Raw genomic sequence first — 17,764 nt, forward strand, 5'->3', positions numbered from 1 at the left:
CCAGGTTCCCTCCAGCCAGACTTTCCTTTCTGGTCTGGTAGGTGGCTGGTGTGGGCAGAGCCGGGAGGAGAAGGTCCTGGAGTTTTGCAGAACTATGGATGAGGTGTGCATAAAATAAAAGGTGTGGGGAAAAGTGTAAGCAGAGCATCAATAAGTTCCTCAGGAAGGTGAAGAGGGGCTGCAGCCTAGCACACTTCATACATGCATGTGCTAGGTTCTCCCTTTGGCTGCAGAAGGCATCGGTGTTGGGAATCTGTAGAATATGCCAGATACATGCCCATGCTGAGGGCTCCATACAGAAGCCACTATTGAAAACCTAGGAGGTGGTAGAGGAAAGCATGCCCTTTCATGCACCATTTTGCATGATTGCAGACACCAGAGGAGAGACTGCAGATTTGGCTGCAGGTACAGACTTCCCTGCATGCAGAGCCACCTGCCAAGACCCGTTGTCATCGCTGCCAGAACTTCAGTGCCCATCTTTGGAGATTAACCAGGGTGCCCAGAGACACAGGCAGGGTGTTGAGCTGGTACCAGAGTATGGACAGGATGAGGTGGTTGATGACCAGCACCCCCCTATGGAGGCTGTGTGGGAGGCAAGAAATGGAAAGACTTCTGATCTGACCTAAGTTGATTGTTCTGATGTTCTCTGTGCATTAACTCTTCTACCCTTATTATTTGTAGCTTGGCTGAACTAACTATTTTTTTTTACTTTGATTTATTTTTCTGTCTGAGTTTCATTCGTATGGAACTCAAATGAATGGTTTCCTGAAGAGTCACTTCAGCTGATGATTTTCCTGTAATATTGCTCTGAGGATCTGCATTTTCTTTGGACTTGTTTTTTGAGCCAATATACATTCCTATGCATTTATTTCTATATTGCTCATAATTCTGTTTCATCAGTGTGCCACCTGTCCACTTTTCACTACTAGAAGCCCCTTAGAATAACTGGGTTACTAGAGATTCAGCTTTCAGTCCCAGGAAGGAAAGAGCTGTGGGTCTCCAGAGAGTGTTAATGAGTGAGAGGACTTCTCTGAGGTGAATACAATTTTGTTGTGGAATTTGAAAATATTATTAAGAAACACTGTGTGCATGTACCATTTCCTGAGTCAGCAACAAAGCTGTCTGCAGAAATATTATATTAGATATGGATCTGCCTTCTTCCTTCAGGGTTAATCTCAGCATGATGTCATATTGAATTTTCTACTTGTCCAAATCGTGTTTTGCACAGTTTCTATTAGTTTTTGCCATAAACAGGATTCATTTAATCATAGTGAGAGGGACATTCTGACAAACATTATAAAGAGGTCAATTTGTAAGCATTTGGAGGAGGAAAGGATGATCAAGAGACTCAAAATGGATTTAAGAACAACAAATTGTGCCATAACAACTTAATCTTTTTTTTGACAAATAGCTAGTTAGGTGGATGAAGAGAATGCAGTGGACACAGTATACTTAGAATTTAGTAAGGAATGTCAAAATACTCGCTTCTAAATCAGTTTGTTAGAACCTACCTATTATGGAAGTCTTTTAGCAGGGATGGTTTCCGTATTCTAGTGTCATGTGAGCTACAGATGCTGGGGAACCAGAGAGTGCATTACAAACAGAGGATAACAGCAAGCAAAATCAAAATGATGTTACAACTTCAAGGTTAGTTAAGTATAATTGTTTGTTATGACTGTAAATACAGCAGCGAAAATAGCTTTTACAATGTAACATCAGGAACATCTCGAGTCTCACCGAAAAGATGCAGAGCCGTGACAATTCCTTTACAGGCTATTTTTTTTAATTCATTTGATTTTCAACCTTTTCTAAATTTGGAAGTGCTTAATTTTTACAATACTAATTGTATTTATGCTTTGGTTTCAGGTTCACTATGATTTTGGGTTACGAAATATTTTGTCTGTTTTAAGAACACTTGGAGCAGTGAAAAGATCTAATCCCAATGAGCCAGAGAAAACAGTTGTGATGAGAGTTCTGCGTGACATGAACCTCTCTAAACTGGTACCAAAACATTTGTTACTTTCAAAGAATATTTAAAAGCATTCCTTTTTATTAAAAACCAAACAAAATAACCCCTCAATCATTTTAAATGAAGTATATTTCCTTTGGCAGTTACATGCATTATTATGCAGTGTTCCTAATGGTTTTTTAGTGTATAGGGCATAAGAGCACTGGTGCTTTGAACCTGTTTGTATTTTTTCTCTTTGCTAAAACAAAATATTTCAAGTGAACAAATAATAATAAATCCCGTAAGATCCAAGAGGAAAATCTAGCTAAACTCTCTAACGCTATTTTCTTACGGCATGGAAAGTTCAACTGAAAGATAAGCACATTCTATTAACTTTATATCCATTGTTTTAGATCTTTTGTAATCGCAAATTTCAAATTACAATAATTCTTGGCAATTTAAAATAATCAGAAGGGCCATAAAAAGTCAAAATGAGTTAGTGGTTTTCAAATAGCTAAAACTATTCCATTGTCCTCTTTCACGAGTACCTTCTTCTGTTCAGAGTATTTATTGGTGTTCTTATTTTAGCATAGCTGGAAGGTGTTTATAACCTCTGCTAAAGTCCACAAGGTACCAACTTTACATTTAAAGTCTGGTATTTTTCTTCTCTTCAGTGTATTCATATACATATTTAACCCATTGTTATACCTTAAAGATTTACAAAGGAAAAATACAGATGCACAACAAAATAAGAGAAAAACAAGAAAACTCCTAAAATCTAAGGGGAAAATCTAGCCCATTTTTTTGAGTTGCTTATATGAATAGAAAGATTTATATATGATTTGATTTACAATAATTTTACTAAAATGTAAATGTATGTAAGCGTTTAAATGAATATTTAATTTAAAATTTACTACTTATATTGTCTGAAGTTCACACAATAATATTAATTCACTCTATTGTTACACGTTCATTTTAAAATAGATGCAGTTTTTCTTCCACCATAATTTAGACATATTCTTGCAGATGGTTTATAATTGTAGTAATAATAATTTTAATGAAAAAATGATTTATTGGTCCTCCCCCTTATTTTTGTTTGACAGGTGGATGAAGATGAACCTTTATTTATGAGTCTGATTAATGACCTGTTCCCTGGTATTACTCTTGATAAGGCTGGATATCCTGAATTGGAGTCAGCCATTCAGAAACAGACAGAGAAAGCAGGGCTTATACATCATCCACCGTGGTTTCTAAAACTCATTCAGTTGTATGAAACACAACGAGTACGACATGGTGAGCATGTTAAACGAGGTTCTGAAGTTCCATAATAGCAACAAAAGCCTTTACATTTATCTAGTGCAAGTTGCAGCATGTGTTCATGAAAAAAAGTATTTTGCAACTACACAGATGTCCTTTATAAAGCTCCAGGCAGATAGTACTGGGAGAATATAGTTATGAAAAACATTTTTAATAACCAAATAGCCTACCTTGCTCCTATAATATTGAGATCTTAGCTTTACTATGCTATACATTTTCTTAATAAGATATCAGAATGTTGCATTGAAAATGGCTGAAGTTTTTATTGAATAAGTTGAAATGTGGAACATGTATAATATTTTCTCTGTCCTTTGTGAAATTTCTGAAATAGCTGATTTTGCTCAATATTCTGAAAGCAGAGACCAAGGATGTCTTTCTTGAGCCCAGAAATGGAATGTTTAATGATGTGAGCATGCAAAAATGAAGTCCCAAATGATACCTTTTTGAATCCTTAACTAAAAGGTGCCTGCTGTAATTGCAAATGTCATTATGACTTCTGTGATCAGTTTGACCACTTCAACTGAAAAAAGACATCAGCACTGTTCTCCAAAGGGTAACCAAAATTCTGGTACAGTCAGATTTACAAATGGTGGTGAGAGAACAAAAAACTCTTAGGATTATTTAGGCTGAAGAGGAGAAAAGATAAAGGGAACACAACTAGAACAGTTGAGATTTATGAAGGTTTTTATACATTTATAATAAGTAAATGAAGTATTTATTTTCACATGTTGTTAAGTGTGATATTTTAATATTATATCAGGTTCTACCAAACAGTGAATAATGTTTTGTCCAACAATGGTTTATATCCAGACTTGCTAGGTCAGTAGTCTGTATCACATGCTTATGAGGCACTACCATTATTCAGACCAGGATCCATTCAAGATTCCGCTTCATAGATTTCATAGACATTAGGGCTGGAAGGGACCTCGGAAGATCTTCGAGTCCGGCCCCCTGCCCCAGGGGCAGGAAGTCAGCAGGGGTCACAGGATCCCAGCAAGATAAACATCCAAATTTCTCTTGAAGGCGTTCAAATTAGGTGCTTGAACCACCTCCGGCAGCAGTCTATTCCAAACCTTGGGGGCTCAGACAGTAAAGAAGGTCTTCCTTATGTCCAGCCTGAAACAGTCATGGAGGAGTTTGTGACTGTTTGACCTTGTCATCCCTTGGGGCTGTCTGGTGAACAGATGTTCCCCCAGATCCTGGTGAGCGCCCCTTATAAACTTATAGGCAGCCACCAGATCACCCCTGAGCCTGTGCTTTTCCAGGCTAAAGAGTCCCATAGCTCTCAGCCTGTCATCATAAGGTCTGTTTTCCTGATCTCTGATCAAGCATGTGGCTCTCCTCTGGACTCTCTCAAGCTTCTCCACATCCTTTTTTAATTGTGGAGCCCAAAACTGGACGCAGTACTCCAGCTGCAGCCTCACCAAGGCCAAGTACAATGGGAGAATGACTTCCTGGGATTTGCTTGAGAAGCATCTATGGATGCAAGCCAGCATTTTGCTCGTTTTACTAGCTACAGCATCACATTGATGGCTCAGGTTCATCTTGTTGTCAATCATGACCCCAAGTCCCTTTCATCTGTAGTGCTAGCCAGCATAGCACTGCCAAGCCTGTAAATATGCTGCGGGTTTTTCTTCCCAAGGGGGAGTACCTTGTATTTTTTGGTGTTAAACACCATCAGGTTCTCATCCACCCATTTCCTGAGCCTGTCAAGGTCAGCCTGGATCACCCTCCTATCCTCAGGTGTGGATGCTTTACCCCAAAGTTTGGTGTTGTCAGTGAACTTGGCCAGTCCACTTCTGATGCCAGTGTCTACATCATTGATGAAGATGTTGAATAGTATAGGCCCAAGGACAGAGCCTTGAGAGACCCCACTGCTCACAGCGCACCATGACTATTGACTTCCGTCAACCACCACCCTCTGGGTCCGACCACGGAGCCAATTCCCCAGTCAGTGGATTGTGGTGAAGCCGAGGCCGCAGTTGGACAGTTTTGATCATGGAATACCAGATCGAAGGCTTTTTTAAAGTCAAGATATACGACATCAATCTCCTCTCCCTTGTCCAGGTGCTGGGTCATCTGTTCATAAAAGGAAATAAGATTTGTCAAGCAAGCCCTACCTGCAACAGACCCATGCTGGGTATCTCTCTGGATGTTGCCATCGGCCAATCTGTTAAGAATGGTCTCTTTGATAATCTTTTCTAAGACCTTTTCTGGGATAGAGGTCAGGCTGATGGGCCTGCAGTTTTCAGGATCCACTTTCCTCCCATTCTTGAAGATAGGCATCACATTGGCCTTCTTCCAGTCTTTGGGCAGTTCACCAGAGCTCCAGGAGTTCATGAAGATCCATGTCAGCGGCTGGGCTATGATGCTTGCCAGGTCCTTGAGTACCCTTGGGTGTAAACTGTCAGGGCCAGCTGACTTGAAGGTATCCAGCCTCTCAAGGTGTTCCTTCACAAGGTCAGCATTGATGGAGGGTAAGGAATCTCCCTCACTCAGGCCTTCCCATCCCGTAATGGGCAGGGACGTCCCTTGGGACTGGTGAAAAAACAATGCAAAGTACCCATTTAGCAAGTTGGCTTTTTCCTGGGGGTCGGTTTTCAGCTGTCCCATCTGGTTTAGTAGGGGTCTAGTGTTGCCCTTGCTTTTCCTCTGGCTCCCCACATATCCCCCACATACCCACTTGAAGAGTTTTCTGTGAATTTTTGTTGAAGGGGCAGGGTTTGTCTCCCATTGGGAGAAATGGGTGCTTCAACCTAACACCATGTCAGTCACTTTCTCAGTCACTTTCATGTTGTTGGCTCTTCTTTTCTGATCACCTCCAGTGGTATCTTCAGCTGTTTTCATCTTCCTCAGTGTTTGTCATCCTGTTTCTGTTTCAGCAGCCTGCATGACTTTGCTTGGAGCTGTCTAGGCATGATGTTGGGACCAGGGATCAGATCCCAGTACCACCATTACTACTTTCCTAGGCTCCCCCTGCACTAGCAAGGTGAAAGCTGGGTACCTGCATTCAGACTGAAAATCAGTTGATTGTCAGCCCGGCCAGACAGTTCTGAGTCCTGTTAAAGACTCAAGGCTGTCTGGGGGCTATGGCTAACAATCAGCTGATTGTCAGCCCCAATCTCAGATTGTTCCAGGTCCAGTTCGCCCGGGGTTGCCAGGGCAGACAATCAGTTGATTTCTGGCCTTGTCTTAGACAGCCCTGGGTTTGAGACCCAAAGTTGCTCGTGCCAAGCCAGGACCTACAATCAGCTGATTGTCAAAACCCTATGCTGGGCAGCACTGGTTGGGTTGCTATGCATGGGGGAACAGAAGCTCTTGGCCACGTGTGCAGGCCTTCAGTTTCCCATACTAGGGACTTTAAATCCCATGCTGAGAAGCTCTGTCTGTACCTCCACCTCCCCGCCCCACTGCAGTGGAGCAGAGGTTTAAAGTTACCAGCTGGGAAATCTGTTTGGATCTCCCCCATCTTCCCTCTCCCATCGTAGTATCCAGCTAGGGTTGGCAATCAGCTGGTTGTCAGTCCCAGGGCCCATCTAGATCCCATTGCCATCTGGGCCCCAGGACCAACAGCGAACTGATTGTCAGCCCCTGGCCACACACTAAATTTAGGGCACCATAAAAATGGGCCATAAAATATCCTATATTGTATGTGGAACATTTTTATGACTCATTTCCCATTTTATAGTGCCTTAAATTGGGTGCATGTGTGATGCCCTGCCCATTTATGATGCGATTAGCATGTTAATCGTGGTATAAATATACCATGTAGAGAGGGTCCTAATGAAGGAGAGTCAGTAAGTCCCCTGGATAGCTTATTCCACCAGCCTAGTGTTCTTACAGGTAGGAAGGTTTTCTGAGATTTAATCTAAATCTGCTGTGCTGCAATTTAAACTCACTGCTTCATGTTCTGCCCTCTAAGGCAGATACAACAGCTGTCTTCCCCTTTGTTTATGGCAGCCTTAAAAAATTGGAAACTGTTATACACCATTAGTCTTCTGTTCTCCAAAATAAATATACCAAATTCTCTCAACCTTTTTTCTTGTGCCTTTCTCATTTTCATTCCCCACCCCGGATCCTCTCCACTCTTTGTGCATCCTTCTTAAATTATAGAGCCTAGAACTACATACAGTAGCTGGAAACAGATCACTTCTTCATGCCCCTATAAAAAATTTTGTGGTGACAGTAAGTGAAAGCAAACAGACATTCATATAACTTCTGTTGTGTCACAAATGTATGGCTGCGACAGAAGGTAGTAATAAATTGGGCTACTTTATTGTGGCCCGCATCTGTTTGTTTTGGTAGAAGAGCATAGGCAGCCCAAAGTTGCCTGTGCTCTCCAGCCTTCCAGAGCAGAACCTCTATGGGCTCAAGGGATCCAGTTCTCACACCCTGGGAATTCGCAAGCAGAATTGGGCCCCTCAAGCCTTAGGAGCACATGCTTGCTTTCCCTGCTTCCCTAGATGTGTCCCAGGGTTCTCCAGGGGTACGTCTGAATAATCAGGGAAAGTTGGGGCGTCACCTCAGCACGGAGTGCAAGTCTGCAAACAGGAGTTCCCCACTTGTGGACACATGCCCTGTGCAGCAGTGATACATGTGCCAGGGTAATCCCTCTGGAAATGAGGCATGGAAAAACTCCCATAAAATCTCCCCTCCACCTTTGCAGCTCATGCCCTGTGCTACTACCAGAAACGCACCCAGTCCCAATATATCTGCAGACGGGGAGAGGGGGACCCTTGTGTGCCTCTTACAGCCTCTGCCCCCACCTCCACCACTTATCATTAGTCATGACTCCAGCCCTATTCCAGCCAGGGTATGGAGCATATGATAGCTCCAGGCCCAGCTCTAGTCCTGGTCTGGCCATATAGCAGCAGTTCCAGCAGCATGAGTTCTGCTGCAAGGGTGTGCTGAGGCAGGTGGGGAGGGTCAAGCAGCTGCTGCAGCTCTGACTCCAGCCCCAACCTGGGCTTGGGGCTGGAGTTGGAGCAGTAGCATTGACCTGCCTCCCCTACCCCCCCACCTTGTTCTTGAATCCAAGATGAAAGCCTTTCCCTCTCATGTTGAATGGGGGAAAAAACCCTCATCTTGAATTTGTGTAAATACGTTAACAAGTTTGGTTGCAGATGTCTTTCTCCAAAAAGATTATGTAATGGCTTCATGGGTTATGCATACATATGTTTTTGTTATTTTTACTCCAGAAAGTGCTTTTTCATACATCACTGGAAGCAACTCTTTTTTGTTGAAAGATATTTAGAAATGATTGTTTTTGTTTACCACCAGTCAAGCTGATGTCACCACATATGGACATCATATGGACATCATATGGCAGCTTTGTTTTCCAATTAGAAAAAGGAACAACACTGCCTGAAGGAGGATTCAGATATATGTTGGCCTGCAGGATAAAGCAGGCATTTATAACACCTTTTAGAAACATTTTTTAAATTTCATTTAATTCAGTCAATATCAAGTAAATAGAGTGAGAAACATCTCTGTTTACATTTAGTTTTGATTAAAAAAGGAACATTGACTCAATGTATTATTACATTTCAGTATGACATTTTGACATTTTATTTTAAATAAGTCTGTGCTGTTTTAAGGTACGATGACTCTAGGTCCAACTGGTGCCGGCAAGACAAAATGCATTAATATCTTGATGAAAGCTATGACAGATTGTGGTGCTCCCCATAAAGAGATGAGAATGAACCCAAAGGCAATCACAGCTTCCCAGATGTTTGGTACCCTTGATGTTGCTACAAATGATTGGACAGACGGTATTTTTTCTACTTTATGGAGAAAAACATTAAAAGCAAAGAAGGTAACTGGATACTGTGTTATGCTGGCCAAATAGTAATATTTAATTCTGTTCCCTTTAAGGGATCATAACCATGAAACCAGACGCTTCTATTATTATTTACATGAAGGGTCTGTTATAAGTGATTATAAAGTCAAGTTGAACATATTCTTAGTTGTTAGTATACGAGCTATGGCAAATATACTTACGTACCTAGCAGAGAGCAGTAACCAAGGATATGTATAATCTAAAGGTGTTTTTTTTCTCTTCTACTTTCTTTAAACTTTTAATAATCCCCTTCTTGTCAACCACAAATGCAGTGACTCTCAGGGCTTTAGTATAAAGACAAAAAGTCTTATTTCCACAGAATAATAAAACATGCTAAAAGAATCATAGGGTTGGAAGAGACCTCAAGCCCATCTAGTACAACCCTATACTTGGATTGAATACATTTGCCTTTGGGTGTTCCATTAATAAATTGGCTTTCCTACTGAGCTCTGGACGCAGTTCCTTTAGTCTTCCTTTACTGTCTGACATTTTTATAGAACCCGCATCTTATCCTTAACATACCTTGCCAGTTGTATCTCATTTTTCTGCCTTTGGTTTCTTGAGTTTGTCCCTCCACATTCTTTGTGTTTCTTGGTATGCTTCCTCAGTGACTTGCCTTCTTCCACTGACTCTCTCTTGTGATTCTGAGATAATTAAGGAGCTAAGAAACTGCTTGTGTAGCAGTCTTGGTCTCATGTGATAGTTTTTATCTTTCTACAATGTTGGAATTGCTTCTTGTTGAATCTCCAGTATTATGTCTTTTAGAAACTGACAACCCTCCTGGACCATTTATCATTTAGGAACATATATCATTTAGCTGGTCTGCTAAATGGAACTTCATCTACTATTAACTACTGTCTTCTTAATTGATTGAAATCTGCTCTTTTGACCCCCAAATGACCTTGTTTTGCTTTTTTCATATCCTCTTTCTCAGAATTATGAATTCCATCATACTTCCTCTCAAGTTCCTATCACTCTCATCTTTGCAACCAGTTCTTCCTGGTTGTGTAGAACAAGATCCAAGATAGATAACCCCCTGATAGTATCCTCTACTTTTTAGAACAGAAAGCTGTCACCTTCAGAAATTTAAGGATGTGGGTAAGGGATCACCAATCTTGGATCTTGCTATGACCAACAGAAAGAATTTGTTGACAATGAGAAGGTGATGGAAACTTGGGAGGAAGTGATCATGATATGATATAATTCATGATTCTAAAACAAGGAAAGCATGAGGTCAGCAGGATTAAGCCACTGGATTTCAAAAGCATGGACTTCAACATGGTTGCATGGTTCCATGGCAGAACAGACTGAAGCATAAAGGGATCTAGGAACGCAGGCAGTTCCTAAAGAGCATAGTATTGGAAGCTCAACAGGAAGCTATTTCAACATGATGGAGACACAAAAGGAGTGATAGAAGTCCAGTGTATCCACTTCACAGGATAATACTCCAACAACTAAGCTACAGATGCCTCAAAATCAAAAGCAAAACATACAGGCAATGGAAGAACAGGTAGACCACCAAGAAATAACAAGAACCTGTAGGGAAAAAATTAGGGAAGCAAAAGTAAAAATGAGCTAGAGAAGTTAAGAACAATAAGGAGGGGTTCTATAAACATGCTGATCAGAGAAGAAAGACTGAAGGCAGCTGTGGGTTCACTGCTAAGGAGCCAGGGTAAGCTATTAACAGAAGATGCAAAGAAGGCAGAGCTGCACAATAGCCACTTTACCTCAGTCTTTACCAAAAAAAAATAAGGAACAACCAGAGAACTACTAACGATTATATTGACAAGGAAAGGGAAAGCCTGAGGGTCATGATACTGAAAGATAATGTCAAGGGGATTTTGATTAGTCAGTGTGGCTGATGATCTTCATCCCAGGGTACTGAAGGAACTGGTAGGAGGGTTCTTAGAGCCCCTGACAATAATATTTCCAAAGTTATGGGAGAAATGATTGATTCCAGAGGGCTGGAAAAAACTGACATAATAGGAATTATAAACTAGTCTGCCATCAGTACTGGGAAGTTACTGGAGCATATTATAAAAAAGTCAATTTGTAAACATCTGGAGAAGGAAAGGCTGATCACAGGCAACTGGCATGAATCTGTTAATAAATCATGCCAGACAAACTTGATTACCTTCCTTCACAGGATAACTAGTTCGGTGGATGAAAGGAATATAGTGGATAATATACATAGACGTTACTAAGGCTTTTGATAAAGTCCCATATGATCTCATAAGGAAATTGGAAAATTTGGGGTAGTTAAAATTGTTACAAGATCAATTCATAATTAGCTCAATAACCACTTGTAAAAGGTAATTATAAATGGATCGATGTTGTATTGGCAGGAGGTTTTCAACGAGATCCCCATAGATCTGTCCTGGGTCTAGTGCTATTGAATGTGTTTAATGATTTGGAAGCCAGAATAGAGAGCTTACATACCAAGTTTGCAAGTGACATAGAACTGGGAAGGACTACAGACACTTTGGAGGATAGGATTAGAACTCAGAAGGATCTTGATAGATTGGAAATTTGGGCTATAGGTAAGAGGATGAAGTTCAACTCAGACGAATGCAAAGGAAAGGGAAGAATAATCAAAAGCACAAATGCAGAATGGGTAATAAGATTGCTGAGAAGGATCTAGATGTTTTGGTGGATCACAGACTCAACACGAATCAGCAATGTAATATAGTTCTAAGCAAAGCAAATGCAATTTTGGTCATCAACATGAGAATGAGGTAAGATAGAAGTTGATGACAAAATAATAAAGGGGTTGGAAAGCAAGCTATATGAGGAAGGGCTGAGAGAGCTAGACATGCTTAGATTGCAGAAAAGGCAAGTAAGGAGGGACATGACAGCAGTCTTATAATATCTGCCATAAAGAACAAAGAGAACAGCTTTTCTTCTTTGCTACAGAGGGCAGGATCTGAAACAATGGCTTCAAATTGCATTAAAGGAAATTTCGATTAGATACCAAGAAAAATGTCCTTATTGTTAGAACAGTGAATAGACTGTCCAGGGGAGTTACAGAATCTCCTTCATTAGAAGTTCTAAAGTAGAGGCTGGATAAGCATTGATCATGAATGGTTTAAGTATAGCATTCTGGCAGGGTTTGGATCAGATGATATTTGAGGTACCTTCCAACCCTATGATTCCATGATATCAGAAAAGTTATAACTCCCCATTCATACTACCATAAACATTTTGGATATTCCTGTTACTTACTTGAAGAATGCCTCATCCACTTTTTTCCTACTTTGATACTTTATAGTAGAAATTTATGTTGATAGTTTATAGTAGAAATATTTGAAATTTCTGCCACTGCCACCTCAGGACCACTCTAGACATGTAGGTAAAGGCACAATGAGATGCACAATCCACACAATTGGGCCTCCTTCCATGTCACGCATGTGGGATCCCATCACACTTTATTTCCGGTGTAGGGAGAGCCTGGGATCACAAGCAGCTGACAAGCAGCAAGGTTCCACAGCTTAGAGGCCCATGAGCTGATGAGGTTCCCAGCCATGGGGTTGCTCCAGGCACTCCCGTGGCTGTGAGTGAATGGGATGCTGCGTCAGCTGCTTTCATGCAGCAGCAAGGGTGCCTGGAGCCATCCATTGCTGGGACACCACAACAGCTATTGTCTCCCAGCTGTGGGGGTGCATAGGGCAAACCCACAGATGGGATACCACATCATCTACAGTCTCCCAGCCCCGGGGATGCATGGGACACCCCTACTGCTGGGAGACCTGTCAGCTGATGGAGCTGCCAGCTGTGAGGAATTCAGGGTGGGCATCTACTCCTGTAGCTGGGAGCCAGCATCAGCTGGGAGCTCCCAGGCTTGGAAATGCATATGAGACCCCCTGTCTAAGAGGTCTGATAAGCTGATGGGGTTCCCAGCCGCAGGGGCCCCTGGCCACATGTTCAAATAATGGCATGATAGAAAGCAGCTCCAACGTTATTACACATATTTTGTGGAATAATTTTGTAGTTTCTTTTTTTAATCACACCATTAATTGAATGAACATGTAGCCGGGTGACCACTTAAGACGGGGGTGGGCAATTATTTCAGCTGGAGGACCGCTTAATGAGTTTTGGTGAGTTGTTGGACTGCAAGGGTAGCCCTGCCCCTTGACAGGTGCCCTACCCCCTGGTTGCCATCTTGGGAACAGAAGTCCCACCCCATAACCCCTGATCTTTGCCACCAGAAGTCCCTCCTCTTGTCCCCAGAAGTACTCCTTTGGGGAGGGGGGTGGCCATCTTGCAATCAGAAAAAAACCATCATACACTAAATTCAAACACCTACTATAACACATTTTAATTTTATTAGAAAACATATTTTTGTTGTGATTTGTGTTTGCATAGTGTATATAGAGGTGCTTGCATAATAGCTCAAAAATTACTCCTTAGTCTTGTATATTGTGTGTGGGGTGTGGTTGGCACATGGGTGTGTGTGTCTGGTGGGGTGTGTGTGGGTGTGGGGGGCTGAGTGGAGAGTTTGTGAGGGGGTATGACTCTGTGTGTGTGGGGGTGTAGGGTATATTACAGGGTGTGTGTATATGTGGGGTGGGTTGTCAGGGCAGGGTGCCCACCCTGCTCCGCCCCCTGTTTCCTGGCAGAATTCCAGGACCTGCATGTGGCGGCAGGGAGCAGGGAAGGCAGCCAGCTCCACTGTGCGGGGCTTTCCCTGGTGACATGCGAGTTCCAGGAGCTGCACATGCACTGTTGGGAGCCCCACGCAATAAAGGCAGGCTGGTCTGGCTGTGATCCTTGCTGCCGCATGCTGTTCTGCCCAGAGCCATGGATCACCTAGTGGCAGCACCTGCATGGGCCACGAGGGCCTGCCACCCGCTGCTGCTGCCAGCACTGTGTGCTATGGGGGGAGTTTGTTGGGAGGTACTCACATTCCCCCGGCCTCCATCATACCCTGCCCACCCAACCTCCATGCTCCCAATGCCCCCTGGGCACAGGGTCCATGCTCCCGCAGGCCTGAGCCCCACACTCCCCAGCCAGCTGCAGCTCCCCCTGCACCCCCCCACTGCCTGGACTGTCTCCCCCCGCTCCCCTGCACTGTCCCTACCCGCTGTCTGGAGCAAGTGCTGCAGGATGAGGAGGGGCTGCTGGATGCCAGGAAAGCCAAGCAGGTCCCCCGGTGGCTGCAGTGGTGGCAGCAGCAGCCCCCGCCTGGAAGCTGTGCACTGGCTGTGCCGGGCCCTTCCACACACAAAAGTGGGAGTGAGGTGCATGGGCTGGGCAGGCTACAATTAAGTGGTGGGCACCTGTGGGTGGGATGAAATTGCCTGGTGGGTCAGATCTAGCCTGCAGGCCATATTTTGCCCATCCCTGATTTAAGATGTGATTAACTCGTTAATCATGCCTTAAGTGTAATATGTAAATGGGGCCTCAGGTAAATTTGTACATAAGAGCAATTTAGTCTTACCCTCTGTTAAACTGTACTTAAACTCAGAGATTATACAGTATACATTTGTTATTTATATCTTGATTGAGAAATATGGGACAGTGGGGCTGTTGTGGTTCATTTTTTCTTTTACTTCCATGGAAGCAGAGCTGGGTCATGTTGTTCTTGCAAGAGAAATCATTGTCGTTATGCTTATAACAACTGAAAAGAAGTAAGTGCCAGATTCAAACTGTCTCACTGAGCACATAAAGGTGCACTTTGGCCACTTGAGCTATTCAAAATGGTTTTGCATAAGCACTTACAGAACTTATTATGTGCGAAAATTCAGCATATACCTCTTTTCTGGAAATCAAGGTTCCTGAGGTGCCTTTGCTTAAGTCCATATTCATGCTAAGAAATGAAATGGAAGAGCCACTTGCACACCTCACTCCCCTCCCACTCCAAAAATCCCACAGTAGAAGTGCAGAAGCTCCATGAATAACTCTGGAGAGACTGTAGCTATTACTTGGTCAAAAGCTATGACTCATTCACACTGACAGCTCTGAATTTAGTTGAAAATTGTTGGTGGTACCACCCAACTCTTGCCTTAGAAGTTTAGTGGATAGATTTTTTTTCCCATGGATATTAGAAAGTTGCGTTCTAGATTTACCCATGTCACTGAAGGGATTTGAACCTGAATATTCCCTTTTCCAGCACAACACCCTAACCATCAAGCTTTAGGAAAGTGAGCCTAGAAAGGGCCTCACAAAGTCATCTAGTCCGGCTCCCCATGCAAGGCAGGATTGTCCCTAATTAAATCATCCAAGCAGCCCCCTTTTTAGTAAGTGTACCCCCAGGGGGGGAGGTGGCAAGTGGCCAGACACAGAGCAGAGGGGGGTGGCGAGGGGCCGGACACTGAGTGGGGGCAGTGGGGGGTGGCGAGTGGCCAGATGTGGAGCAGGAGTGTGGTGAGCGGTGGCAGTGCAGCCCTGCTCTCGTCATGCCCCAGTCCTGCTCCTGTGAGACAGTAGCATGGGGTGGCAGTGTTTCGTCCCCGCCCGCCCTCACCTTTCAAAGTACCCCCAGGGGTACACCCAGTTGGCAACCCCTGGTCTAATGGATAGGGGACAGGAGAGCAGGGAATTAGAGAGCAGGGGGCCAAGGGTTTAAGCCCATATCACTTTGCATTAAGTGTTTGTTGGATAAACTTGTAAAATAGCATTGGGGAAGTTTCTTCTCCATTAGGAGTGGAAGTTAGAACCTAGGTGCACCTCCCCCTCAGAGCACAGTTTGATCTTGCTGAGCCACCTTTCCTCCTGGCTCAATTTATCTTTCTATTCTGCCTGCCCAGTGTCACAACCCAAGGGTGTGATTTTTGTTTTGTGTGTGCTTTGGCACCACTGAATTATTTTCCCGCCGTTTGAAGCTTTCTTTGCAGGGTGCATTTCTTCTTTGCAGCATAGAAATGCACGTTGCAAGGAGTTCCTGCCATTTGTATTAAAATTTGAGCCCCATTATTGGCTTGCGTTAAATTATTCACACGTGGCGGCTAGCGATTGGCTTGCTAGCCGTATAAGAGGCTTGAGTGGTTTCCGCCCAAGTTGGAGGACTCCACGACTATCAGGAGAAAGAGAACTTCACGTCTTGTGAAGATGTCTAAGCGCTGCGGAGCCTATTGGACCCAGCGTATTTCAAGAAGGCAACAGGGGTCTGATCAGCCTCTAGCCTCTCCCCGTCACCGAGCGCAATCCTCGACGTATCCCTCTTCCCTGCGCGCAAAAGGATCCACAGAGCCTCGACAACTCTGTGGGAGTGATCCGAATACTGTCTGAGTCCTCAAACTGGGAATTTAAGCGGAGCCTTGCCTGGGAAACTGTCCAGCCTACACCGCAACCATCTTCGGTGTAAGTAAACAATCTTGAATCAACCATTACGAGTCCGTGCCTAAATCTAGCGTGTCGCCTGCTTTCTCCGACCCAGCGTGCCCGGGCTGCTGGCCACAGCCCGCGCGGCGCGAAAAAGGGCCCGGATCGCTCCCAGCCCGTGCACCCAGTAGGCTAGCTTTCAGAGGAGACTGGAGAGCCTCTGGGCACTAGTGAACTTGTGGGTTGGTGGGTAGAGCACTTTACTGAAAGCAAGAGCTATACGTTCAACCTCTGTGGGTATTGGGAGTAGTCTAGAAGCTTGGATTCCCACCTCCTAGGCAACCACTGAGCTAAAAGGTAGGAAGGCATCTCCCTCCTCTTTCATCTTAGTTCTAACAGGTATGTGTGCAGGGCCTCAAGTGCACATAGATTCCAAAAATTGTGTAGGTGACAAAACTTGCTGTTCTATGGCTATATAAATGCCACTTACAGCTTGACAAAGGCAAGAGTTCAGATGCCTCTTGGCTTTAGTGTTTCCCATTGACTACTTCCAAATGTTTCTGGGCTCTTTAATTACCTTTTGGATGTTCGGTTCAGAGGACCTAGGCTTGTATACCTGCATCACTCTGTCTGAAGTCCTGCCAATGACTCTTTCAGGATATTAGATACATTTTAATGATAATAACCAATTCATTTTGACTCTCCTTCAGGGGTGAGGGGCAGTTATTCTCAAAAGTCAGGTGGGGCAACACCTTAGTCTAAACGCTCATTGAGACCATTTGAATCCTGGTATAAGACTTTAAGTAACTGGATAAATTATGAAAAAATAGAAATGTTTTGAACAACCGGAAGCAGTTAGCACCAACTAGACAATTTACGAGTCAATGCTTATATATAGTAATGCCTTCTTTTAGGTGTGCAGCCAAATTATATTTTTAATCATTGTACTTAAGCTTGTATATTTATGTTTATAAATATGTTGTAGGGAGAACATATATGGATAGTTTTGGATGGCCCAGTGGATGCAATATGGATTGAAAATCTGAACTCTGTTCTGGATGATAATAAAACCCTTACTCTAGCTAATGGAGATCGGATTCCAATGTCCTCAAACTGCAAGATTGTTTTTGAACCTCACAACATTGACAATGCTTCTCCTGCGACAGTGTCTCGTAATGGGATGGTCTTCATGAGTTCTTCAGTGCTAGATTGGAGGCCTATCTTGAAGGCTTGGCTCCAAACCTTGCCTGTTACACACTCTGATGTCCTATGGAATTGTTTCAATAGTGTATTTCAGGTATTCAGGTCAACCTTTGTACAGTGAAAAATTAATTTTAATATGCTTTTAGTGGTATTTCTTGATAGTCAGCATTGTTCCCCCCCTCTCCCCCTCCCCCCCC

The 17,764-nt window shown here is 43.4% G+C and overlaps 1 protein-coding gene across 1 annotated transcript in view; it reads left to right on the forward strand.

The window, feature by feature from the left end:
• LOC102384022 (dynein heavy chain 5, axonemal-like) overlaps window positions 1-17,764 on the forward strand; it is a 303,673-nt gene that overhangs the window by 154,898 nt on the left and 131,011 nt on the right. Inside the window, exons 44-47 of the mRNA XM_025201485.1 lie at window positions 1,867-2,001; window positions 3,052-3,241; window positions 8,863-9,080; window positions 17,350-17,661. Coding sequence (XP_025057270.1) covers window positions 1,867-2,001; window positions 3,052-3,241; window positions 8,863-9,080; window positions 17,350-17,661 — 855 coding nt within the window. The remainder of the gene's footprint in view (window positions 1-1,866; window positions 2,002-3,051; window positions 3,242-8,862; window positions 9,081-17,349; window positions 17,662-17,764) is intronic.

This window comes from Alligator sinensis, unplaced genomic scaffold, assembly GCF_000455745.1.
Source record: "Alligator sinensis unplaced genomic scaffold, ASM45574v1 scaffold386_1, whole genome shotgun sequence".
NCBI classification, from domain to species: domain Eukaryota; kingdom Metazoa; phylum Chordata; order Crocodylia; family Alligatoridae; genus Alligator; species Alligator sinensis.